At 44.4% G+C, this 27,553-nt stretch overlaps 3 protein-coding genes across 4 annotated transcripts; 2 read left to right on the forward strand and 1 right to left on the reverse strand.

Moving 5' to 3' along the window:
- Positions 1-2,646: 2,646 nt before the first annotated feature.
- On the reverse strand, positions 2,647-5,898 carry LOC118665831 (tigger transposable element-derived protein 1-like). The gene is made up of 4 exons (XM_036327087.1): positions 5,655-5,898; positions 5,081-5,559; positions 4,569-4,940; positions 2,647-2,667 (listed from the first exon to the last, which is right to left on the reverse strand). Exons 1-4 carry the CDS (start codon positions 5,896-5,898, stop codon positions 2,647-2,649), a joined length of 1,116 nt encoding a protein of 371 aa, XP_036182980.1.
- Positions 5,899-9,770: 3,872 nt separating this feature from the next.
- LOC118665832 (60S ribosomal protein L14-like) lies at positions 9,771-10,447 on the forward strand. The gene has a single exon (XM_036327088.1). The coding sequence runs from the start codon at positions 9,806-9,808 to the stop codon at positions 10,445-10,447; it is 642 nt and encodes a 213-aa protein (XP_036182981.1). The 5' UTR covers positions 9,771-9,805.
- A 5,320-nt stretch (positions 10,448-15,767) lies between these two features.
- LOC118666515 (GTPase IMAP family member 1-like) lies at positions 15,768-26,929 on the forward strand. 2 transcript variants are annotated; one of them, XM_036328960.1, is made up of 4 exons: positions 15,934-16,046; positions 16,760-16,797; positions 24,707-24,755; positions 25,687-26,929. In XM_036328960.1, exons 2-4 carry the CDS (start codon positions 16,783-16,785, stop codon positions 26,550-26,552), a joined length of 930 nt encoding a protein of 309 aa, XP_036184853.1. In that variant the 5' UTR covers positions 15,934-16,046; positions 16,760-16,782; the 3' UTR covers positions 26,553-26,929. The 2 variants fall into 2 exon arrangements, 1 of the variants encoding a protein (XP_036184853.1); XR_004970982.1 differs by lacking the exons at positions 16,760-16,797; positions 25,687-26,929 and having other exon boundaries at positions 15,768-16,046; positions 24,707-25,441.
- The last annotated feature ends 624 nt before the right edge of the window (positions 26,930-27,553 follow it).

The raw sequence follows: 27,553 nt of genomic DNA on the forward strand, positions 1-27,553 counted from the left end.
ATTCTCAAAGCTTAACTTGTGAATAAACAGCTAATTCACCCTCATTCTTTTTGCAATATTTCTTGAAAAAAATATCACTTGGAAATATCACTTAAAATTAGAATTAGGGGACTAGTTTCGGAGCTGTGAAAGACCATAAATGGCTATCTGGAAATATACGGAGACACCAGCATTTCTCCTGTCGTCTGCAAATATAACACATCTGCATTGATAGGAAAGCGAAGGACTCCAGATAAACATAGCAACCTGGAAGGCTAGGGAGCTGTCATCAAGGCCCCATTTAGCAATACTTCATTGAACCCCAATGAACAACCACAAAAAGGGAAAACTAAACTATGCAAAATCCATGCCCTCAGCAGGAAGGAAATGATGAGGGGAGTTAGCACGGTAGCCACCATTTAATCTAAAATTACTGACCAGGTTTTCACTTGCAGACATCATCGTGAGGGGCCCTGCAGAATTATTGCTGGTGGAACAACCACATCTGGTGACGTTTTTAACAATTAATGTCTCTAAAAGGTCATATAGCAAATGAAGAAATTTTAATTTTTTACAATATACCAAATTTTAGTAACAAGAGTGAGAATCTGTGTGGTCCTTAACCCATGACTTCCTTCCTCCCTCCCCCACTGACCTTCAGCTTAGCTTAAGGGAAACTCCATTCTGGGCAAGTGTGATAAAGAAGATGGGGTTCCTGTTCCCCTCAGTTAACCATCAAGTACATGCTGCCTTACCAACAGGGGCAGGCTGGCAGCATTTCCCATGATGCCCTTTAACTCTGATTTGCAGAACTAAACTGGCGAGCACAGCCAGCAGCACCTTCCTGCTTCTCTAGTCATAGCACAGAGACTCTATCCCAGGCACAACAGGCTAAGAATACTGAAGCGCAGCGGCCCACACTCCAGCTCCCTCATATAATGGAGGGTCCATGCTGGGAGAGGCAGGTTGTGAAGACCGGAGACTACAATCCCAGCTTACAGCCCAGGGCGATGGTTCAGCACTTTTGAACAGGAGGGAAAGAAGTCTATAATTACAGAGAACTCCAAAGCTCTCCTCAAAAGAAGTAACTTTATTTGAAGCAGAGTGTGGGAAGTTCAAAGGGCACTTTTGAAAACGGTGAAAATTTATTGGTAAGTAGTTTACAGGAGTCTGGTAATCCTGTAAGAGTTTCAAGGGGAACCATAGGTCAGCAATGTACAAGAGAGAACCAGGAAAAGAGACATGTACAAAGGGTCATTCCAGGATCAGACAAAACCTAAAAGTCTGACCCCAAAAACCAGCCTGCAAAGGAAACCAATTTTATTTATATCAGACTGTGGAGCAATTTATGCCCAGAGATATTGTAAATAACAGGAGAGCAATCAGCTGGCAATTGGTAGACCTAACAGCTGGGTACAATACAAATGGAGACACAGAGCTTAACAGAGAGAGTCAGGAAAGAGGCAAACAAGGAGAGGACTGCTAAGACTATTGTCATCCCACGTGACATCCCAAGGCTGCACCTTCTGAGGAGCATCATCAGAGGTTTCACACTGCAGGGGACATAGACTTCCCCAGAAGAGTCCAGCCATGTCACTAAACAAACATGCAAACAACAGCAACTTGAGCCCTAGAAATGCAGAAGGTAAATCACTGTGCAGAGCACTGCACTACATTACTTAAAACACCCAGTTTTTAACAAAACTGCAAGACATACAAAGAAACAGGAAATTGTGACCTATGTAGTGAAAACAACTCAGGCAGCAGTAACTCTCTGTGACAAGGCCAACATATTGGATTTGAAAACAGTGCTTAAAAGCAGCAGTTTGAAGTATGTTTAAAGAACTGAGGGAAATAATTCTTAGAAAATAAAAGAAGCTATGATGAAAATATCTCATCAAATAAATATTGTCAAGAAAGATAGGGATTATTTTTTAAGAAAAAAATGTAAATTCTGGAGTTGAAATTATAGCTGAAATGTAATTTTTACTAGAGAGACTCAAAGGTAGGTTTGAACGAGCAAAAGAAAGAAACAATGACTGGTGTAAAAATAACAGAAGTCAAGTGGAAATAGACACTTCAGTAATAATAGTTGCATATTTCAACTTCCCATAATTTTGGATAATGCATAGAAGGACTAATCAGAAGGTCAACAAAGATGAGATGTGGTGACCAAATAGATCTAACACTATTCACTCCACCCAAAAACACCAGAATACATATTCTCTGCAATGCACAAAGAACATTCTCCTAAACAAACCATGTGTGAGGCCATAAAATAAGCCTCAATAAATTTAAGAGGCTTGAAACCATGCAGAGTATTATTTCCAGCCACAATGAAGGAAAATTAACAATCAATAACAGAAAAAACACTTGAGAAAAAGAACTATGTGTGTGTTTTTTAATCCTCACCTAAGGATATTTTTCCCATTGATTTTTAGAGAGTGAAAAGGAAGAAGGGAGGGAGGGAGGGAGGGAGGGAAAGAGAAGAGAGAGAGAGAGAGAGAGAGAGAGAGAGAGAGAGAGAGAGAGAGAGGTAAAAGAGACACATCGATTGGTTGCATCCCACACCCATTCTGACCGTGGTCCATGGATTCGACCTGCAACCCAGTTACATGTCAATGACTGCGAGTCAAACCCATGACCCTCCAGTGCTCAGGCCTATGCTCAAATAGCTGAATACCCCATCTAGGGAAAAAACAATATTAAACAACACAATTCTAAATTACCAATGAATGAAAGATGATATAAAAAGGGAAATTATAAATACTTTGAGATGAATAGAAATGAAAAAAACAACATAGCAAAACTCATGGGGTGTAGCCAAAGCAATACTTAGAGGAAATTTTATATCTGGAAATATACACATAGCTATTGATATTAAACCAAGAAGAAAGATCTCAAACCTAATCCTAATATTTCCCATTAAGGCAATGATTAAGGCAACAAACAAAACCTAAAGCACTAACAAGAAAAATACAATAAACAGTACAAGTGGAAATTAATGAACTAGAAAATAGAAAAACAATACAGAAAACCAACAAAACCAAAGCTTGTTTCTTTAAAAATATCAAAAAATTGACAAATATTTAGCTAGTTTGACCAAAAGCATATAGAGAATTAGTAAAATCAGCAATGAAAAAGGGACATTATTACTAAGCTTCTGGAAATAAAACAACTATAAGTATACATTATAAACAATTTTATGCTTTCCAAATTAGATAGCATAGATAAAATGGAAAAATTCATAAACTATGAAAACTAACTCAAAGAAAAATTGGACAACTAAATAGATCTATCTATACTAATAAAAGGGCAATATGCTAATTAGACTGGATAGACCAGATGTCTTCCAGATGTCCTTCCAGACAAAAGTCATGGAGGCAGAGGCTGTTAGGGGCAATCTGGCTGGCAGGGGAGAGCAGTTAGGGGTGAGCAGCAGGGGAGAGTGGTTAGGAGCAATCAGACTGGCAGGGGAGAGCAGTTAGGGGCGATCAGGTTGTCAGGGGAGAAAGGTTAGGGGTGATCAGACAGGCAGGCAGACGTGATTAAGGGGGGTCAGGCAGGCAGGCAGATTGGTTAGGGGTAAACAGACAGGCAGGAAGAATGGTTAGGGGTGATCAGGCAGGCAGGCAGAGGGGTTAGGGGTGATTAGGCAGGCAGGCAGGTGAACAGTTAGGAGCCAGTGGTCCTGGATTGTGAGAGGGATGTCCAACTGCTGATTTAGACCCGATCCCTGTAGTTGAACATCCCCCAAGATGTCCCAGATTGGAGAGGGTGCAGGCCAGGCTGAGGGCCCCACCCCCCTGTGCATGGATTTCGTGCACCAGGCCTCTAGTAATATATAAAGGGATTAGATTTCTAATATAAAACATTACCTACAAATAAAACCTCAAGCCCAGATTCTATCCAACATTTTAGAAGTATTAATACCAATTCTTCACAAACTCTTCCAAAAAATAGATGAGAAAAAGCACATTCTAATTTATTCTATAATGCCAGTATTGTCCTGATACCAGAATATAAAAAGATAACACAATAAAGGAAAACCTCAGATCAATATCTCCTACAAATATGGATGCAAAAATCCTCAACAAAATACAGTTGGTCCTCGGGTTATGTCGGAGATCCCTTCTTATGGCGCGATGTAACACAGTTTTCACCATAAGCCACCTACATAAGGATCTTCATCACTCACATGGAGCACACACACAGTGGTAATGAAGTAAATCAGTAAAAATAATTTAAAAGAAAGATGACCTTTACTTGTGGTAAATAAATAATAAAAACCATAAAGCACATATGTACATACAAGGGTAAATACTGTATTATCCTTACCTTTATTACTGTTGTTGGCTTGCACACTGGACGTTGTAAAGGAGGGAGAGACAGGCTTCCACTGGGCTGCTGGGGGGAGGAGGTTTGAGAGGGAGAACCTGGAGAAGGTCTGGAGAGGCAGAACCTGGAGAAGGTGCTGGAGATACTGGGTCAGGTGAGTCTGGAGAGGCGTATGAGGTAGAGGGTACAGGATCTGTTGCAGGCCTCTCTACCTTCTTAAAATAATGTTCAAGGCTAGTCTGGAAGGATACCTTCTTCTTGTCCTCCCAAATCTCCTTATAACACCGCAGGCTACCCATGACCCCTCTGGCAACCTTAGTGAACCTGTCAATGTTGGGGTCCTGAGCCTCAAACCTTGCCAAGGCATCCTCTATCATGGCAAAGGCCCCTGCCAGTTCCTTGCTTGTAAATCTCTTGGGCTCTGGGGTTGGTGTGTCTTCCTCTTCAATTAACTGCTGTTTCAGTTGAATGAGGTCCTTGGTAGATAGCTCCTCTCCATGAGATGCCAGCAGCTCTGTGACATCCTCAGCCTCCACCTCCAAATCAAGCTGCTTACTCAACTCAACAACATTCTGGATGACAACCTCAACTGAATCCTCAAAGCCATGGAAATCATTCACAAACTGGGGACACAATTTTTTCCAAACACCATTCAAGTTCGTCTGCTTAACTTCATCCCAAGAATCAGAAATGTTCTTTACAGCAGCAAGAACATTGTAAGATTTCCAAAGTCATTGAGAGTCAACTCTTTATCCTCAGTTGCCCTAAAAGCCATAGCCAATGTCCTTCGGAGGTAGTAGGCCTTGAAAGAGGCAATGACACCTTGGTCCATAGGCTGTAAAAGGGAGGTGGTGTTAGGTGGAAGGTAAACCACCTTGACATTTGGATGAAAGTCATTCAGATCGGCAGGGTGACCAGGGGCACTGCCCAGCACTAGCAACACCTTAAAGGGCAGCCCCCTGGAAGCACAGTAGTCCTTCACTTCTGGCACAAAATGGTTGGTGAACCAGTCCTCAAATACGCTAAGTGTCACCCAGGCCTTCTTGTTAGATTTCCAGATGACAGGTAGTTGACCCTTCCATATGCACTTGGGTGCCCTTGGATTCTCGGCCAGACACACCAAGGGCTTCAGCTTGAAGTCACCAGCAGCATTCGCCCCAAGCAGCAGAGTCAGTCTCTCCTTGCTGGCTTGATGGCCTGATGCTGTCTTCTCCTCCTTGGCAATTTGCGTGTAGGCAGAGGCTTCCAGAACAAGCCTGTCTCGTCCACATTAAACACTTGTTTATCAGAGTAACCCCCCTCCCTAATTATCTCAGCCAACGCACTAGGAAAATCACCTGCTGCTTTCGCATCACCGCTAGCAGCTTCCCCGTGCACTTTAAGATTATGCAAATTAGCACGAACCTTAAAACGCATCAACCAACCTTTACTAGCCACAAACTCCTCACTTTTACTCCCTTCCCCCTTTTCTTTTTTTAAGGCCTCAAACAATCTTTTAGCCTGCTCCTGAATCACCATCAGGCTCACTGGGATACGCCGTTGATGCTGGTCATCCAGCCAAAGCACTAAAAATCTTCCCATCTCAATAATGAGACCACTACGCTGCTTTGTAATCACAGTTGATCTCAAGGAGCAGATCCTTTCACATGTTCAAGGGTGAAAGGATCTGCTTTTTATAGTCGATGATCGTGGAGACAGTCGTATGACTTAGGCCAAGCAACTGGCCGATGTTGGTTGGTGTTTTGCCCTTTTCTGAGTGTCTTATTATGTTTACTTTCACTTCCATTGTGATGGCTTTCCTTTTTTTCATAGCACTGCCATCAGAAGAATCTGCCTTATGCTTAGGAGCCATAATGAAGGGCAAAAAATGTCCAAAATAACAACACAAACGAAATAGAGTGAATGAAGCAGAATCCAAAATGGCTTATAAATGGCATATTCATCTACTCAGCTCACCAACTAGATCCCCGGGTAACTTCGTGCAAACGCCTTAGGTTGAAATGATGGATGTAACCAGGAAATGTGGTACATCAAGTCCAATGTACCCTGAGGACTGCCTGTACTGGCAAAAATAATCCAGCAATATATAAAAAGGAGTAAACACCATGACCCAGTGGAATTCATTACAGGAATGCAATAATGGTTTAACATTCAGAAATCAATTAGTGTAACAAACCATATCATTAAAATAAAGAATGGGTCAACATGCATAAGTCAGTCCAAGTGATATAATATATTAACAATATAAAAGATAAAAATCATTTGATTATCTCAATAAATAAAAACCTTTGACAAGATCCAAAATCCTTTCATGATAAAAAATCTTGGGTACAAAAGAAATGTATCTCAACACAATTAAGGACATATTTGATAAGCTCACAGCTAAGATCATACCCAAGGTAAAAAGCTGAGAGCTTTTACTTTAAGGTCAGAAAAAAATGCAAGTATGCCCACTCTTAACACTTTTATTCAATACTAGAGGCCTGGTGCATGGATTCATGCACATTGAAAGGAAATTAATTAGAAGGTAGCCGGCAGGGAGGGCCAGACATGCCCTGGAGCCAAGATCCCAAGGTCCCTCTGTGGCGGGCAGCACCTGGGATGCCATCTGTGAAGTGAGCGGAATCCCTCTGGCAGGTGGGGGTCCCTTGGCCTGGTCTGTGGAGATCAGACTGAAACCAGAAGTCCAACATCCCCTGAGGGGTCCTGGAGTGCAAGAGGGCACTCTGCAAAGTTGATGTTACTCAGCAGCTCCTGCATTGAACGTTTGCCCCCTGGTGGTCAGTGTGCATCATAGCTACTGGCTGATTGGCTGGTCAGCCAGGTGGTGAGTCTTTTATATACATACTAGAGGCCCAGTGCACAAAAATTTGTGCACTCAGGAGGAAGAGGGGGTCCCTCAGCCCAGCCTGTGCCCGCTCGCAGTCTGGGACCCCTAGGGAGATAACGACCTGCTGGCTTAGGCCTGCTCCCAGGTGGCAGAGGGCAGGCCCATCCCTAGGTGCAGCCCCTGGTCGGGCTCAGAGCAGGGCCGATTGGGGAGTTGGGACGCCGCCCCCTGTCATGCACAGAGCAGGGCGGATCGGGAGGTTGCGATGCCACCCCTAGTCACGCTCAGGGTAGGGCCAATTGGGGAATTGGGGCACTGCCCACTGTCACACTCAAGGCAGGGTCGATAGGGAGGTTGCGGCGCCACCCCCTGTCATGCACAGAGCAGGGCCCATCAGGGGGGTTGGGGCTCCATACCCTGTCACACATAGAGCAGGGCCAATCAGGGGGTTGAGGAGTTCCTCCCTGTCATGCACAGAGCAGGTCCCATCAGGGGGTTGGGGAGCTTCCCCCTGTCACTCACAGAGCAGGACTGATCAGGGGGTTGAGGAGCTACCCCCTTTCACTCACAGAGTAGGGCCGATAGGGGAGTTGGGGCACCGTCCTCTGTCACACACAGAGCAGGGAAGATCAGGGGGTTGGGGCGCCATCACTGTCACACTCACTGCAGGGCCAATGGGGAGGTTGTGGTCCCGCCCCCTGTCACACACAGAGCTGCAGGGCGATCGGGGGTTTGGGCGCTGCCCCCTGTCACACTGATCCTGGTGCCGGGAGGCATATTACCCTTTTACTATATAGGATAGAGGCCTGGTGCACGGGTGGGGGCAGGTTGGTTTGCCCTGAAGGGTGTCCTGTATCAGGGTGGGGGTCCCCACTGGGGTGCCTGGCCAGCCTGGATGAGGGGATGATGGCTGTTTGCAGCTGGTCACATACCCTCAGGGTGGGGATCCCCACTGGGGTGCCTGGCCAGTCTGGGTGAGGGGCTGAGGACTGTTTTCAGGCTGGTGGGTGACTGAATCTCCCAACTGCTCCTTTTTTTCTTTTTTTTTTTTATTCTGGGCCAGCTTTAGCTCTGAGGCTTGGTTCCAGCTCTGAGGCCTTGGCTGCTGAAAGCAGGTATCTGGTTTGTTTGGGTTCTATAATCGAAACACTGTTTCAACTCCAGCTCTGAGATCCCAGCTGGCTGAAAGCAGGTTTCTGGGGTTTTGTTTAGCTTCTATATTTGTAACAATGTTTCAAACTGCAAGCTCAGAGGCCAGCAAGGCAGGCAGGGAACGTTAGCTTCCTCCGTCACTGAAGCAAGCAAGCCTCCTGTTCACTTCAAGCTGCCTGGCTGCCGGCCGCCATCTTGGCTGGAAGTTAATTTGCATATCACCCTGATTAGCCAATGGGAAGGGTAGCAGAGGTACGGCTAATTACCATGTTTCTCTATTATTAGATAGAATATTGACTAGAGGCCCAGTGCACAAAATTCATGCATGGGAGAATGGTGTTCCTCAGCCCAGCCTGCACCCTCTCCAATCTGGGACCCCGCGAGGGATGCCTGACTGCCCATTTAGTGGGATCAGGCCTAAATGAGCAGTCAGACATCCCTCTCACAATTTGGGACTGCTGCTCCCAACCGCTCACCTGCCTGCCTGCCTGATTGCCCCTAACTGCTTCTGTCTGCCAGCCTGATCACCTCTAACCACTCCCCTGCCAGCCTGATCAATGCCTAACTGCTCCCCCACTGGCCCAGTTGCCCCTAACTGTCCTCCCTTGCTTGCCCTGTCTCCCCAAACTGCCCTTCCCTGCTGGCCTGGTCACCTCTAACTGCTCTCCCCTTCAGGCCTGGTCCCTCTCAACTGCCCTCCCCTGCCAGCCATCTTGTGGTGTCTATCTTTGAACACATGGGGGTGACCATCTTTGACCACATGGGGGCAGCCATCTTGTGTGTTGGAGTGATGGTCAATTTGAATATTACCTATTTATTATGTAGGACTAGAGGCTCTATGCACGGAATTCATGGAAGAAGCTCAGCCCTCACAGCCCCAGCTTTGTCCAAAAGGTCATCCGGAAGGTTGTTCAGCTGTTCAGTCTAATTAGCACATTATGCTTTTATTATTATAGATAGTACTAGAAATCATAACCAGAGCAATTATGCATGAAAAAGGGCATCCAAATCAGAAATGAAAAAGTAAATTTGTCTTTATTTGCAAATGACATGATTTTATATGCAGAAAATCCTAAAGACTTCACAAACAACAACACAAAGTCATGCGAAATAATAATCAAATTTAGTAAATTTGCAGGATACAAAATCAATATAAAAAAATAAGTTTGATTTTTTAAGCTAATAATGATTTATAAGAAAGAATAATTAAGAAAAAAAATCCCATTTACTTTAACATCATAAAGAATAAAATGTATAGGGTAAATTTTACCAAGAGTTGAAAGACCTTGGAAACTAAAAGACACTGTTGAAAGAAATTAAAGAAGACACAAATACATGGAAATATATTTTGTGCTTAGGGACTGGAAGAATTATTCTTTTTCAAATGTCCATAGTGCTTGAAGTGATCCACAGATTCAATGAAATTTCTAACAGAATTCCAATGGCGTTTCTTACGCATGCGCGTGGTTGGGTGGGCCTCGTTCCTTCTCGCCGAGCGCCGCCAACATGGTGTTCAGGCGCTTCGTGGAGGTTGGCCGGGTGGCCTACGTCTCCTTCGGGCCTCATGCCGGGAAGCTGGTCGCGATCGTAGATGTTATCGATCAGAATAGGGTTTTGGATGATGGACTTTGCACTCAAGTAAGGAGACAGGCTATGCCTTTCAAATGCATGCAGCTCACTGACTTCATCCTTAAGTTCCCACACAGTGCCCGCCTGAAGTATGTTCGACAAGCCTGGGAGGAGGCAGATATCAATACAAAATGGACAGCCACAAGATGGGCCAGGAAGAGTGAAGCCAAAGAAAAGAAAGCCAAGATGACAGATTTTGATCGTTACAAAGTAATGAAGGCAAAGAAAATGAGGAACCGAATAATCAAGCTTGAAGTTAGGAAGTTTCAAAAGGCAACTCTTCTGAAAGCTTCTCCCCAAAAAGCACCTGCTGCTAAAGGTGCCACTGCAGTTGCAGCAGCTGCTGCAAAGGCTCCAGCAAAAAAGGTGACCACTGCAGGCAAGCAGGCTCCAGCCCAGAAGGTTCCCACCCAGAAACCTGCAGGCCAGAAGGCAGGGCCTCCAAAAGCTCAAACGGGTCCAAAAGCCCCAGCCCAGAAAGCACCTGCTGCTCCCAAGGCACCTGGCAAGAAAACATGAGAACATGAGGGGCTACTATAAATGTATAATAAAGGTTCTTTTTAACAAAAAAAAATTCCAATGGCATTTCCACAGAAATAGAAAAAGAAAATTCTAAAATTTTTATAGAAACACAAAAGTCCCTGAGTAGCCAAAGCAATCTTAAGACAGAATAACAAAGCTGGAGGCATCACATATCCTGATTTCAAACTATATTACAAAGCCATACTAATCAAAACACTGTGGTATTGGCATAAAAACAGACATAATAATCAGAAAACCGAGACCCCATAAATAAATGGTCAGCTAATTTACAACAAATGACTCAAAAATATACAATGGGAAAAGGATATTCTTTTCAATAAGTGGTGCTGGGAAAACTGGATACCCAAGTGCAAAAGAATAAAATTGGACTCCTAGACACCATACACAAAAATAAACTCCAAATGGATTAAGACTTCAGCATATGACCTGAAACCATAAATTTCCTAGAAGAAAACAAAAGGGGTTTTGATTGTGGTGATGATTGTTTGTATTTGACACCAAAAGCAAGGAAACAAAAGCAAAAACAAATAAATGGGACTACATCAAAGTAAAAATCTTTTGCTCAGCAGAGGAATCAATCAACAAAATGAAATGGCAATCTATAGAATGGGAGTCAGCCAAATATCTAATAAGTGGTTTATATCCAAAATATATAGGGAAATCATATAAATCTATAACAACCCCAATCACTCCAATTTTAAAAAATGGGCAGAGGAACTGAATAGACATTTTTACTAAGAAGACATATTAATGGCCAACAAGAAAATGTGCCAAAAATCACAAATTATCAGGGAAATGCAAATCAAAACCTCAATGAGATATCACCTCACACCTGTTAGAATGGCTACTATGTAAAAGACTAGTGGCCAGGTGCACGAAATTCATGCATGGGGGGGCAGAGGGGGGAGTGGAGGGTGTCCCTCAGTTTGGCCTGCATCCTCTCCAATCTGGGACCCCTTCAGCAATGTCCAACTGCCAGTTTAGGCAGTAGGACATCCTTCTCACAATCAAGGACCACTTTCTCCTAACAGCTCACCTTCCTGCTGCCTGATCACCCCTAACCACTCTGCCTACCAGCCTGCTCAGCCCCAACTGTCCCCACCACCAACCTGATCACCACCAACTGCCCTCCCCTCCTGGCCTGATTGCTTCTAACTGCCTCTGCCTCGGCCCTGACACTATGGCTTTGTCTGGGCAGCAGCCAAGGAGCCGGCTGGGGCTACAAAGGAAGCCAACCCTCAAGCCTGAGGGAAGCTAAGCATCCCGCCCGCCCTAGCTGGCTCTGTGGCCACCGACCAGAGGCAGGCCCTCTGCAGCTGGCCAGGGCTTGCAGGACGCTTGGCTTCCTTCATCGCTGGGGCAATGAAGTAAACCAAGCCTCCTGCCCACTCCAGTGGTTCCATGGCTCTGGCCAGCGCCACCATCTTTGTGACTAAGGGCGCTGCCATCATTGTTGCAGAGTGATGGTGAATTTTCATGTTACCCTTTTATTAGTATAGATAAAATATTATAAGTGTAGGTGAGGATTTGGAGAAAGGGGAAACCTTATACACTATTGGTGGGAATATAAATTGGTGCAGTCACTGTGGAAGACAGTATGGAGAGTTATCAAAAAATAAAAATAACACTCACATGATCCATATGGAAATCTATTGAAAGGCAATGAAAACAGGATCTGGAAAAGACATCTGTACTCCCATGCTCATTGCAGCATTATTCACAATAGCCAAGATATGGAAACACCCTGTCTACAGATGAAGAGATAAAGATCATGTGAGAGAGATATATCTACAGGGGTGGGAAAAACATTTACAGTTGTGAGTACAAGAAACAATAAATAATCATATAGGAATAAACTGTATTTTGAATGCTCACAACTGCATAGCTACTTTTGACTTGTGTGTGTGTGTGTATGTGTGTGTGTGTATGTGTGTATTCTGCCATGAGGATTAGAAGAACATGTTTCCATTTGCAAATGGATCTTGAGAGCATTTGCTAAGTGAAATTAGGCATACAGAAGATAATAAATCTACTTATATAAAAACCCTGGGTGTAACATCACGGCCAGAAGCGCGACCTGCAGGGGATCGTTTTGGAAATGGCTGCGCCCTCCCCCAGCTGTTTCCTGGAGGGCGAGATTTCAGGCAGGAACCAGCCCTCGGAGTGGAGCATGGAAGTGAAATAATTTGTAACGGATCTATTATTGAAACTACCTTTGGAAATACTATATCTATAGATAATATTAAAAATATATCTAAATGTGCAATTCTTTGTCCAAAAAATGAGCATGTTCAAAAATTAAGTGAAGAAATTTTGTATATACTCGATGGAGATTGTCACACATATTTGAGTGATGAGTCCATTGATTCCACAGATGATGCTGAAAAGAAAAATTTTCCCATCAAATTTCTGAATAGTATTACTCCTTCGGGAATGCCGTGTCATAAGTTAAAATTAAAGTGGGTGCAATCATCATGCTATTGAGAAATATCAATAGTAAATGGGGTCTTTGTAATGGTACCAGATTTATTATCAAAAGATTATGACTTAACATTATTGAAGCTGAAGTAGTAACAGGATCTGCAGAGGGAGAGGTTGTTCTGATTCCAAGAATTAATTTGTCCCCATCTGACACTGGCCTCCCATTTAAATTGATTGGATGACTGTTTCCCGTGATGCCAGCATTTGTGACGACTATTAATAAATCACAAGAACAAACTCTAGACAAAGTAGGCATATTCCTACCTGAACCCATTTCGAACATGGTCAGTTATATGTTGCTTTCTCTCAAGTTGGAAGAGCATGTGATTTTACAGTTAAAGTTCTAAATACTTCATCAGAAGGGAAATTAGTCAAGCACTCTAAAAGTGTTTTCACTCTTAATATGGTATACAGGGAGATATCAGAATAAGTTTAATCACTTTATCAGTCATTGTTTGCATCACTGTTGTTTTTATATCATGTTTTTGTTTTCATATCATGTTTTTGTTGTTTTCATATCATGTTTTTGTCGTTTTTATACCATGCCTCTGTTGTTATATCCTTTTGTTACTGTTTATTTATTAATAAACTTATATATTATTTTCATATATATTTTACTAATTTCCTTTCGTCTATCACACTTCTATTATGGAGAAAGGGCAAATAGCAATATTAAAATATTTCCACTAATTAATTCCCTTTTTAAAAAGATTAATATTTTATTGATTTTTTACAGAGAGGAAGGGAGAGGAATAGAGAGTTAGAAACATCCATGAGAGAGAAACATTGATCAGCTGCCTCCTGCACACTCCCCACTGGGGATGTGCCCGCAACCAAGGTACATGCCCTTAGCCGGAATTGAACCCAGGACCCTTGAATTCGAAGGCTGATGCTCTATCCACTGAGCCAAACAGGTTAGGGCAATTAATTCCCTTTTAATGTGCACAAATGACATGCACCGGGCTACTAGTACTATATGATATCACTTTTTTAAAGTATATCTTTATTGATTTCAGTGAGGAAGGGAGAGAATGAAAGAGAGAGAGAAAGAGAGATAGGGAGAAACATCAATGATGAGAGAGAATCATCAATTGGCTGCCTCCTGCACACCCCCTACTGGGGATCGAGCCCACAATCCAGGCATGTGCCCTGACTGGGAATCACACCCTGATTACCAGGGGCTAGTGGATGGGGGAAATGGGGAGATGTTAGTTAAACAGTACAAAATTCCAGTTAGAGATGCATAGGTTCTGGAGATCAAATACACAGCATAGTGATTATTCTATCTAATAAAGAGGGAATATGGTAATTGACCCTCATGCCATTACAAAAATGGTGGCACCCACAGCCAATAAGGAGGGAATATGCTAATTGACTGCCCTGCCCTCAAAGATGGCGACTCCCACAGCCACAAGATGGCCAGCAGGGGAGGACAGTTAGGGGCGACCGGGCCAGAAGGGGAGGGCAGTTGGGGGCAATCTGGCCAGCAGGGGAGGTCAGTTGGGGGTGATCAGGGTGGCAGGGGAGCAGCATTGATCAGGCTGACAGAGGAGTGGTTAGGGGGTGATCAGGATGACAGGAAGAAGCAGTTAGGGGCAATCAGGCAAGAGGCAGCTGAGCAGTTGGGAGCCAGCAGTCCCAGATTGTGAGAGAGATGTCTGACTGCTGGCCTAAACCAGCAGTCAGACATCCCCCAAAGGGTCCCAGATTGGAGAGGGTTCAGGCTGGGCTGAGGGACACCTTCCCCCAGTACACAAATTTAATGCACCAGGCCTCTAGTCTATAATAATCTATAATAATAAAAGTATAATATTAGATTGGACATCATTCCAGAGGTCCTTCCTGATGATGCCAGGGCTGTAGGGAAGTCCAGGTCCTGGGTGCCTGCCATTGGCTGGAGGGAAACCGGGTCCTGGGTGCCAGAAGGAACCCAGTACTGGTAGCTGGGGAAGGCAGGCCTACTCTTGCACGAATTTTGTGCATGAGGCCTCTAGTAGTTAATAATCCTGTATGATATACTTGAAAGTTGCTAAGAGAATAGATCTTAAATGTTCTCACCACAAAAAACATATCGTAAATATGGGACCTGATGCAGGTGTTAGCAAATGCTAAGGTGGTGATTATTTTTTCTAATATATAAATATGTCAAATCAACATGTCACATACTTTAAAGTTACACAATGTTACCTGTCAATTATATCTCAAGAAAGCTGGGGGAAAACTAGTTGGAGTTAGTGGGAGTTGTATTCTTCACTAGAGATAAGAAGCTGGCACGAATGGGGGAAATTAAACCCCAGCCCCTTAGCTTCACACTAAGTGAAACCCATCACTATATATGGGAAAAGTCAACTAAGAGAGTGTGAGTGAGTGAGGCATGGCCACATCCTTGTTAATGACCTAACCAGGTCATGCCCCTTATCAGCATAATCCTGTTATAGCCCCACTTCCTCCCTCCACACAGTGACTGGCTATTTTCCTCACCTTTTCATGACCCTCTGGTGGGAGAGAACTACAGAGATGGCTAGAGTAAGCCCCTGAAAGAAAGTGTTCATCCTCTCCCTGTTCTCCCATTTTTAATAGTGAAAAGGCCTTCCTTTCCTTTGAGAACCAGGAGACTTCGCAGATGATTCCTGGCACCAGGACCACCTTCGTGGCACTGTCCCAGGGAAAGAGGCTCCCAAGAGTCCATTTTATAGGAAAAGACCTAAAAGGCAAAAGCGGTTAAGATTAGTGATCAAGGCTAGAAGTGAAAACAGGCCTCAGAAACCTAAAATGCTCTTCTCCTCTGAGGTTATAGCCCCTGAGGGGACAAGTGCTGGTGTCACAGGGACCTTCTGAGAACATCACTGCAGTCCAAAGCTGGGTTTCCCCTTGGAAATTTCCCATCCCACTGCCTCACTGGTGAATGTTCCTGTCTCTTTAAGTTGTCACCCTTGGGCCCCCCTCCCTGGGCTTCCTGCCTCTGAGGTCTGAGAGGCAGGACACTTCCCCATGTGCTGGGAGGAAGAGCCTGCTGCACTCACAACTGGAGGACAGCAGTAGGTCAGGGCCTTCTGTGCCAATCTCAGAGCCTGTCACTGATTCTACAGGAAAGGTGAGCGCCAACAGGGGAAGGGAGTGGGCCAGGGAATAGGAGCTGTGAGGAACTGGAAGAATTCAGGGCCTCCAAGAAGCTCGCTGAGTGAGCACCTCCGTTCTAGTAGGTACCAGGAAGGGCAGTGGGATCTACTAGTAGAAAGAGTAACTCCACACTCCTGGTGTGTAAGGATGCCTGAGTTTCACACTCAGCAGCTTGAGGAGCAGTGGCAAGCATCTCCTCCAGCCTAGATGCCCACTCTCTTGCTCAGACTAAGCCCCCTCCCAACCTACTCCCCTAATAAGGAAGAAAGGGATCTGCTCACTCTCCTGCAGGAGCCAAAACATGCTTTAGAAGACAGCAAAGACTCCCCACCTGCATATCCGACAAGACAAAGAGATTTCTTTCTTTCTTTTTCTTTTATTTTTATCTTTATTGTTAGAAGTATTACATATGTCCTCTTTACTCCCCCAATGTCCTCTTCTAGCCCACCCCTGCACTCCACCTCAGGCCTTCACCACCCTGTTGTCTGTGTCCATAGGGTATGCGTATATGCATACAAGTTGTTTGGTTGATCTCTTCCCACCCCTCCACCCTCCCCCACCTTCCCTCTGAGGTTCAACAGTCTGTTCCACCTTTCTATGTATCTGGAAATATTCTAATCATTAGATTCCACATATGAGTGAGACCAAGTGATACTTATCTTTCTCTGACTGGCTTATTTCCCTTAGCATAATACTTTCCAGGTCCATCCATGCTGTTGCAACAGGTAAGAGTTCTTTCTATTTTATAACTGCAGAGTAATATATTGTGTACTAGTAAATGTACCACAGTTTTTTTATCCACTCATCTTCTGATGGGTAGTTGGGCTATTTCCAGATCTTAGCTATTGTAAATTAAACTGCTATGAACATAGGGGTGCATATACTCTTTCTGATTGGTGTTTCTGGTTTCTTAGGATATATTCCTAGAAATGAGATCACTGGGTCAAATGGGAGTTCAATTTTTAATATTTTGAGGAAACGCCATACTGTTTGCCACAGTGGCTGCACCAGTCTGCATTCCCACTAGAAGTGGACAAGGATTCCCTTTTCTCCACATCCTTGCCAGCACTTGCCATTTGTTGATTTGTTGATGATAACCATTCTGACATGTGTGAGGTGATAGCTAATTGTCATATTGATTTGCTTCTCTTGGATGATTAGTGACTTTGAGCATTTTTTCATATATCTCTTGGCTATATGTAGAGATGTGTCTGTTTAGGTTCTTTGCCCATTTTTCAATTGGATTCTTTGTCTTCCTTTTGTTAAGTTGTATGAGATTCTTATATATTTTGAAGATTAACCCCTTATCAAATGTGTTATTGAAAAAATCTGTTCCCCGTGAACTGGGCTCTCTTGTCATTTTGTTGATGGCTTCTTTTGCTGTACAGAAACTTTTTATTTTGACATAGTCCATTTGTTTATTTTCTTCTTAGTTTCCATTGTCCTAAGAGATGTATTGGTAAACAAATTGCTATCATAGATATCTGAGATTGCTGCTTATGGTTTCTTCTGAGGTTTTTATGGTTTCACCTCTTACATTTAAGTCTTTTATTCATTTTGAGTTTATTCTTGAGTATGGTGTAAATTGGTGGTCTAGTTTCATTTTTTGCATGTATCAGTCCATTTTCCCCAATAGCACTTACTGAAGAGACTATCTTTACTCCATTGTATGCTCTTGCCTCCTTTTTCAAATATTAATTGAGCATAGTGGCTTGGGCCAATTTCTGGGATCTCTGTTCTGTTCCATTGGTCTATATGTCTGTTCTTGTGCCAGATCCAGGCTGTCGTGAGCACAGTGGCTTTGTAGTATAACTTGATATCTGGTATTGTGACTCCTCCAACTTTGTTGTTCTTTCTCAAGATGGCTGCGCTATTCAGGGGTGTGTTTTTATTTTCATATAATGGTAAATTCTATGGGTATTCATTCTAGATCTGTAAAATGTGTCATTTGTATTTTAATAGGGATTGCATTGAATCTATAAATTGCTTTGGATAGTATAGACATTTTAATTATGTTGATTCTACCAATCCATGAGCATGGTATATTCTTCGACTTGTTTATATCTTCCTCTATCTCTTTTTCAATGTCCTATAATTTTCTGAGTATAGGTCTTTTACCAACTTGGTTAAATTTTTCCTAAGTATCTTAAATTTTTTCTTGCAATGGTAAAAGGGATTGCTTTTTTAGTTTCTCTTTCTGAGAGTTCCATATTGTTGTATAAAAATGGCATCAATTTCTGCATTAATTTTGTATGCTTGCTATGTTGCTGAATTTATTTATTAAATCTACTAGTTTGTTTATGGAGTCTTTAGGGTTTTCTATGTACAATATCATGTCATTTGCAAATAATGATAGTTTGACTTTTTCCATTCCAATTTGGATGTCTCTAACTTGTTCTTGTTTGATCACTATAGCTAAGACTTCTGGTACTATGTTGAAGAAGAGTAGTGAAAGTGAGCACCCCTGTCTTGTTCCTTTTTTATTTTTATTTCATTTTTTCCCATTGCGTATGATGTTGGCTGCAGGTTTGTGATATCTGGTTTTTATTATGTTAAGGTATGATCCCTCTATTCCCATTTTGCTGAGAGTTTTTATTTTAAAAAGTGTTGAATTTTGTCAAATGCTATTTCTGCATCAATTGATATGATCGTATGCTTTTTGTCTTGTAATCTGTTTATGTGATGTATCACAGTTATTGATTTGTGAATACTGTACTAGCCTTACATCCTGGAATAAATCTTTTTAATGTGTTGCTGGATCTGATTTGATATTATTTAGTTGAGGATTGTAGCATCTTTGTTCATCAGGGATATAATTCTATATCCTATAATTCTCTTTCTTTGTAATGTCTTTGTCTGGTTTTGGAATTAGGATAATACTGTCTCATAGAAAGAGCTTGGAAGTGCTCCTGTCTCTTGAATTTTGGGGAATAATTTGAGGAGGATAGGTATTATTTCTCCTTTGAATGTTTGGTAAAACTCCCCTGTGAAGTCCAGTCTGGACCAGGGCTTTTGTTTACTGGAAGGTGTTTTTTTAAAAATTATTAGATTCAATTTCATCAGTAGTTATCACACTATTCAGGTTTTCTGATTCTTCCTGATTGATTTTTTGGAATATTGTCCTTTTCTAAGAATATGCTCCTTTCATCCAGGTTTCCCAGTCATTCATAGTAATTTTTTTTTATGATCCTTTGTATTTCTGTGGTGTCAGTTGTTTCTTTGCCTCTTTCATTTCTGATTTTGTTTGAGTCCTCTCTTTTTGTTTCATAGTGAGTCTGGCAAGAACTTGATCAATCTTGTTTATTCTTTCAGAAAACTAGCTCTTGGTTTTATTGATCTTTTGTATTATTTTGTTTTGTTTTGGTTTGGTTTTTTGGTCTCTATGTCATTTATTTCTGCTCTGATCTTTATTATTTTCTTCCTTCTACTTACTCTGGGTTTTTCTTGTTGTTCTCTTTCTAATTATTTGTTGTTGGGTTAGATAGCTTATTAGAAGTTTTTCTTATTTTTTGAGGAGGCCTGTAGTGCTATGAACTTTCCTCTCAGGACTGCTTTTGCTGAGTCCTATACATTTGGGGTTGCTGTATGTTCATTTTTATTTGTTTCCAGGATGTCTTTTATTTCTTCTTTTATTTCTACTTGATGATCTCTTTGGTAACCTATTCATTTTTTAACAGCATGCTATTTAGACTCCATGTGTTTGAATGCTTTTTAGTGTTTTTATTATAGCTGATTTCTAATTTTATGACATTGTGATCTGAGAATATGCTTGACATGATTTTAATCTTGAATTTGTAGAAATTTAGCTTGTGTCCAAACATGTGGCCTATCATTGAAAATGTCCCATGTGCACTTAAGAGGAATGTATATTCTGTAGCTTTGGTGAAATGTTCTGAAAAGTCAATTAATTCCAACTGAACTAGTGTGTCATTTAGGTTTGCTGTTTCCTTGTTGATTTTTTTACTAAAAGATCAATAAAGTGTTTGGAGTAATAAAGTCCCCTACTATGATTGTATTGCTGTCAATCTCTCCTTTTAAGTCCTCCAGAAGTTTAATTATATATTTAGGTGCTCCTATATTGGGTTCATACATATTTATCAGAGTTATATCCTCTTGTTGTATATAGCCCTTTAGTATTATGAAGTGGCCTTCCCTAGCTCTTGTTATGGCCTTCACTTTGAAGTCTCTTTTGTCTGATATGAGTATTGCTACCCCAAATTTATATTTTTTTCCATTGGCCTGGAAAATTTTTTTCCATTCCTTCATTTTCAGTCTGTGTGAGTCATTTGTTCTGAGGTAGGTCTCTTGTAATATATATATTATCTAATAAAGAGGAAATATGCTAATTGACCCTCACACCATCTCAAAGATGGTGGTGCCCACAACCAATAAGGAGGGAATATGCTAATTGACTGCCCTGCCCTCAAATATGGCAGTGCCCACAGCCAATAATGAGGGAATATGCTAATTGACTGTCCTGCCCTCAAAGATGGTGATGCCCACAGCCACAAGATGGCGGCACCCAGTCCCCTCAGTCCCGCCAGGGCAGCAGGAGCATGGCAAGGTTGGGCCTGCCTCCAGGTGGGCCCGGCCTTGCCACACACCTGCCTCAGGAGTCCCCCAGTCCCCTCTGCCCCCCACACACCCAGGGCGGGCCCGAGGCACAGGCAAGCCTCGGATGACAGCTGCCCAGCCACCCAGGGGCCCAAGGCACAGGCAAGCCTAGGATGATGGCTGCCCAGCCAACACCTGAGGTGCAGGAAAGCCTCAGATGGCAGCTGACCAGCCACCCAGGGCCGCCTGAGGCTCAGGTAACCAGGGCTGGCCAAGGCTTATGCTGCTGGCAATGGCAGCAGCAGAGATGTGATGGGGTGTCACCTTCCCCTGATCGCCCGATCACCTCCCATCCCTGAGGGCTCCTGGACTGTGAGAGAGAGCAGGGCAGACTGGGTGACACCCCCTCCAGTGCATGAATTTTCATGCACCAGGCCTCTGCAAGAGAGAGACAGAAAGTTACCTAAAAGGGAACTCCCATTAGACTATCAGCTTATTTCTCAATAGAAACACTTCAGGCCAGAAGGGAGTGTCATGAAGTATACAAAATAATAAAAAGAAAGGGACTGAATCCAAGACTACTCTATCCAGCAAGGTTATCATTCAAAATTTAAGTTGAAATTAGGAGTTTTGCAGACTAAAAAATGCCAGTGGAGTTTATTATCATCAAACCAGCAATGCAAGAAATGCTAAAAGGACTGTTGTAAAAAAAAGAAATAGAAAGGGAAAAAGGAACATAGGCATAAAGAATAAAAATGGCAACAAACAAGTGCCTATCCTATCTAATAATAGGGAAACATGGTAATTAACCATAACTTCGCTACCCTTCCCATTGGCTAATCAGTGAGATATGCAAATTAACTGCCAGCCAAGATGGCGGGCGGCAGCCAGGCAGCTGAAGCAAACATGAGGCTTGCTTGCTCCAGTGATGGAGGAAGCCAAGGTTCCCCACCTGCCACAGCCCAGCTCTGAGCTCTGGATGTAACAAGGTTGCAATTATAGAACCTAAACAAACCCCAGGTACCTGCTTTCAGCCGCCAGTGGGCTCAGAGCTTAGAGCTCCAGTGATGGCAGCAGAGTTTCAATTATAGAATCTAAACAAATCCAGATACCTGCTTTCAGCCAGCAACAGCCTCAGAGCTGGAGCCGGCTCTCAGCTCCAGTGACAGCTATAGAAGGTAAATAAATCCCAGAATAAAAAAAAAAAAAAGGAGAGGCTGGGAGCTTCAGTCACCCACCAGCCTAAAAACAGCCCTCACCCCCTCACCCAGACTGGCCAGGCACCCCAGTGGGGACCCCCACCCTGAAGGGTGTGTGACCAGCTGCAAACAGCCATCAGCTCGTCATCCAGGCTGGCCAGGCACCCCAGTGCGGACCCTCATCTTGAAGGGGGTGTGACCAGCTGAAAACAGCCATCAGCCCCTTTCCCAGGCTGGCCAGGCACCCAAGCAGGACCCCCACCCTGATCCGGGACACCCTTCAGGGCAAAGCACCCAGCCCCCACCCATGCATCAGGCCTCTATCCTATATAGTAAACAGGTAATATGCAAACTGACACTAACAGCAGAAGGACTGGGAATGACTGGTTACTATGACACACACTGACCATCAGGGGGCAGATGCTCAATGCAGGAGCTGCCCTCTGGTGGTCAGGGCGCTCTCACATGGGAGGAGCTCTGCTCAGCCACAAGCCAGGCTGATGGCTGCCAGTACAGTGGTGGTGGTGGGAGCCTCTCCTGCCTCCTCAGCAGTGCTAAGGATGTCTGACTGCAGTTTAGGCCTGCTCCCCGCTGGCAAGTGGACATCCCCCAAGGTCGGCCGGGCTGCCAGAGGGATGTCTGATTGCCATCTTAGGCCGAATCCCCTGGGGAGCGGGCCTAAGCCAGCAGGTGGTCATCCTCTGAGGGGTCCCAGACAGTGAGAGGGCACCAGCCGGGCTGAGGCACCTGCCCTCCCCCGCCCCCCCCAGTGCACAAATTTTTGTGTACTGGGCCTCTGGCCAATAATAACATTAAATGTAAATGGATTAAATGCTCCAATAAAAAGACATAGGGTAGCTTAATGGAGAAGAAAACAAGACATATCCTATATAATAAAAGCATAATATGCAAATTGACCAAATGGTGGACCAACCAGTTGCTATGATGTGCACTGACCACCAGGGGCAGACACTCACTGTGGTCAGTGTGCTCCTACAGAGGGAGTGCTGCTCAGCCAGAAGTCAGGTGAGCACAGTGGCAGTGATGGGAGCCTCTCCCTCCTCTGCTGCAGGTGGGCGGTAAGGAGCGATGGGTCCAGGACTGTGAGAGCCCCGGACTGCGAGAGGGATGTCTGACTGCTGGCTTAGGCCCGATGCCCCTGGGGGTATTGGGCATAAGCTGGCAGGTGGACATTCCCTGAGGGGTCACAGACTGTGAGAGGGTGCAGGTTGGGCTTAGGGACCCCTCCCCAGTGCACAAGATTCGTGCACTGGGCCTCTAGCTGGATGTAAATTGCCCACACTGTTTGGCCTTGTTTTAACTTAACTGTCTTAGTTTCTCTATTTCTTTTTCCTGGAATCCCATAATATTGTGAGTTCCTTGTACCTTCTCATCTCCTATAGCCAGAATTCCTTACATTAGCTAAATGTCTTGTCTTTTCACGGCCTCTGTAGCTTTATCTCTATTTCTGCTCTGGTTTTAGTCATGGGATTGTGTTGATTTCCATGGGAATGAACATTACTTAAGTCTTTGGGCGTGAGGGGAGTTCCTGCAGATACATGAACACCTTTGAATTGAGGACCAGGACAGCCCATCATCTGTCTTTTGGCAAGAGACAAGGTATTCAGCCTGCCTTTTCCTTTGCTTCTCCTTGTGCAGTGCCAACTGGAGAGAACACAATAACTTGTGGTAACCAGGTGGACAACATGAAGAGGTGGAATTTTAAATGGAAGGAAAAGTACAGAAAGGACTCAGACAAAGTGTCGGAGAGGCTGAACAATCACAGGCCTGAGAGCACAAGGCAGCTGGGAAAGGCCATATTCTGTTCTGGGGAGCATGTAATTGAGGGCCTTCATTGTCCTGAGGCTGGAGAGGCAGCCTGAGGACAGACTGCACTGTGCACAGGGACTCAGTGAGCACAGAGTGTTTGATTGTATTAAATACTGACTGATTGGCTAGAACCACTTTACTTGTAGAAGTCTCAGCTTGGGGGCAGGATATCAGGAATTGATGTGGGGGCGTGTCCCAATCTTTCCAGGACACCGAACATATTTAAACACATTGAGACAGGACAGTGATTTGACTCCTGAGAGCAGAGTCAGAGGCTGCAGATCACCTGGAACATAGGTTTCTTCTCCAATTTCCAAAACAAAAATTCCAATTATCTTCTTGTCTGTCTCCCAGGCCAACTACCTAAGTGTTTCCCTTGTCCTTGCCAAATTTTCCACTTCTCATGGTTTTCCAAAGTCTCCCTAGGCTGCTGAATCTCCTGAAAAGACATAGTATCTACAGCTTTGATCACTAACATAGAATTACCTGGGAAAATTTAATATCTAAAATTTTCTCACTGACATAGAATGTTACAATCTCCCCTCTGCCCTTTGCATTTGACGTCCTTGAAAAGGCAAAACCAAGGTCACCAACGCTCTCACAGTATCCGTCCAAACCCAGCCCAGGCCCTTCCAAAGTCCTTCCCTCTATTCCAGTGATGGCGCACCTTTTGAGCTCAGCGTGTCAGCATTTTGAAAAACCCTAACTTAACACTGGTGCTGTGTCACATATAGAAACTTTTTGATATTTGCAACCATAGTAAAACAAAGACTTATATTTTTGATATTTATTTTATATATTTAAATGCCATTTAACAAAGAAAAATCAACCAAAAAAATGAGTTCACATGTCACCTCTGACATGCATGTCATAGGTTCGCCATCACTGCTCTATTCTGACATTCAGGGGAAACAGGAACCACAATTTTTTCACTGTGATGTCACTACCTCTTTGGATTTGGCCTGATATAATGTAGTTTGTTATACCTATTTGAGGAATGAATGAATGAATGAATGAATGAATGAACAAATTGTGTTTGGGACTCTTTCAGGTAAGCATGGGAGGACGGAAGATGGCAAGAGATGAAGAAAGTGCCTATGGTAAGAATAAATGCACTGCATACTTGCCCCCAGGTGTGAGTTCTGGGTAATGAGGGGAATGGGTGAACTCAGAACTGAACAGACAACCCCAAAAGGCTCTCTGAGGTGTCTGGAGTGAAAAAGCAAGAGCCCTGAGATAGGCATTTTAGCTTGGTCTTTGCCCCTGCCCATTTCAGAGATATGAACTTGACTACGCCTTCATTTCCCAACTATAAAATGAGTATAATAAACCTACTCTGATCTCCACAGAAGAGGCTGTAGAGGGTACCAGATCATGCAATAAATGGAATGTGACTCACCAGGTAGAATGTTAGAGAACCAGGATGGAGGGTTAAACAGGTGTCTCATTAGCAGGCAGCAGGATTAGCAGGCAGAAGGAAGAAGGAAGGAGGTGATCTCATCCAATCCTCTCAACACCCCAGAAGAAATTTGTTACTGTTATTCCCGTTTTTAAGCAAAGGTTTATTACTTAGATTAAGTACCTTCCAAGGTGGCACAGTTGGCCAATGGCGGGTCTATGAGTCAAACCCAGACTGTTTGGGACTCCAGATAGCCCTTCACCCCCAAGCTACTGCCCCTTCCTGATCATCTTCCTGGGCTGGAATCTGGGAGAAGTATAGCAGAGGCCACTGAAGCCTCAAATAAAGACAGCTCTGCAGAGTGTGGACCACCAGGGATAATGAAGGTGAGGTCGTGTCTGGAATGATGAAGGGGATCCCCTAGAGAAATGCCCTCCAAGTGTTGAGCATCTACAGGTGCACATGGTGAAGCCAGGGTCACAGGGATAGATGGTGAAGATCCTCCTGAGATCAGTAAAGCTTTGGTTGGAAAAGCAGAGTTAAGACACTGTTGTTCCAAGGGCTTCCAGGTCCAGACAACCAGGATACATTGCATTTAAGGTTTGGAAGCTCACAGATGACTTGTCCTCCAGGTTCCAAAGACACCACACAGGCCCTGCAGGAGCCCGGGCTGAGGCTCATCCTGGTGGGGAAGACAGGGGCTGGGAAGAGCGCCACCGGGAACAGCATCCTGGGCCACAGGCGGTTCCTCTCCAGACTCGCAGCCACTTCGGTGACCAGAACCTGCGAGGTGGGGAGCTTCAAGTGGGACAGGTGGCACGTGGAAGTCATGGACACCCCAGACCTTTTTAGCTCCCTAGTCCCCAAGACAGACCCGGGGTGCCAGGAGCGAGCCCGCTGCTACCTGCTGTCGGCTCCTGGGCCTCACGCGCTGCTCCTAGTGACTCAGCTGGGCCGCTTCACTGCGCAGGACCAGCAGGCCGTGAGTGCGCTCAAGGACCTTTTTGGAGACAACGTGGTGAAGCGCACCATCTTGCTGTTTACGCGCAAGGAGGACCTGGCCGGCGGCTCCCTGCAGGAGTACGTACGCGACACGGACAACCGTGCCCTGCGGGCTCTGGTGGCCCAGTGCGGGGGCCGCGTGTGCGCCTTCGACAACCGGGCAATGGGTGGGGAACTGGAGGACCAGGTGCAGGAGCTGCTAGTGCTGGTAGAGCGCCTGGTGCGGGACCACGCGGGTGTTCCCTACTCCAACGATGTGTATCGCCTGTTGCAGGAGCTGGCCTTCTCCAGCCCCGAGGAGAAGCTGAGAAGGGTGGCAGAGAGGCTGGCAAGCCCCGTGCAGAGGCGACAAGGGCGCGGGCTGCTGGGCCGGCTGTGTGGGTGGGTGAAGGCTTCAAAGTTGCGCACAGCCATGCTTCTGGGCGTCCTGTTCCTGCTTTGTGTAGTGCTCTCCAGACGCTGGTCTCAGGCCGTGGACGAGGTCCGTCCTGAGTGACAGAGTGGATATAAGTAGGACTTGGAACCATCACCTGACAATCACACTCTTCCCTGGTGTCTGTGCGTCCAGGGCCCGCAGGCTTTCCTTGTGTCCCTCACTGGCAGTAATCTATCAACCCAAAGACAAAAATCCTGCCCGCTCCCATCTCCCCTCAAACCTGCCCCTAGGACCTGGCCCTCCCTGAGCTCTTCTTACTGGAGCCCAACAAGTATTGCTCTTGCCTGTTTTCCACTGACCTCAGGCTGCTGTCCCAGGTCCTGGAATCATCCCTGGTCTCCTCAGAGGACCAAGGGCCAGAACCAACACAAAGCCTCAGTCCAGACCCATTTATTTCAATTGAATCTGAATTGCATGAATAAAGCCTTGGACATTCACTTGTGTTAACGAAAATCAATATTTATAGATGTTTGTTCATCTGCTTATATGGCCATTGAACAAAGACACTGCTCTGTCATTCTTAACCCCTTCTGCAAAAACCACGCACCCAAGTGCACACACACATTGGGGTGAGTACCCACAAGAAGACAAGACACTGAACTGTCCATCTGTCCCAAGAAGGGATGCATCCCCCTCCATCTCCATTCAGATCCCTTCACAGTGTGAATGCAGAGTCTTCTACAAGTCCAAGAAAACTTCAACCAGAGACTTGAGTCTCTAGGAGCCACTGAGGCCCTGTGGAAAATGTATTCCCAAAGAGGAGTTTTCTCACTGGCTGACACACTCATAGGGTGAGAGTATGCTTTTCAACTCAGGGGTAAATTTTTAAAAATAGAAGATTTGGAAATTTTTATTTCAATCTCAAAAGAAAGGGCAAACAGGTCTTTGTGGACTAAGTATTGGTGATACAAGGTGAGGAAAAGAGTTCCGTGCAGACCTGGGGGAGTTCACTCTCTGACCCAGATAAAATGAGCCAGGTTAGCATGGCTCACCTGTTCACCCACACTTCTGTCTCAGCATCTCCACCTTCATATACAAACTCAATACTGCTGGGTAATTCC

Source organism: Myotis myotis, unplaced genomic scaffold (assembly GCF_014108235.1).
Source record: "Myotis myotis isolate mMyoMyo1 unplaced genomic scaffold, mMyoMyo1.p scaffold_m19_p_11, whole genome shotgun sequence".
Lineage (NCBI taxonomy): Eukaryota > Metazoa > Chordata > Mammalia > Chiroptera > Vespertilionidae > Myotis > Myotis myotis.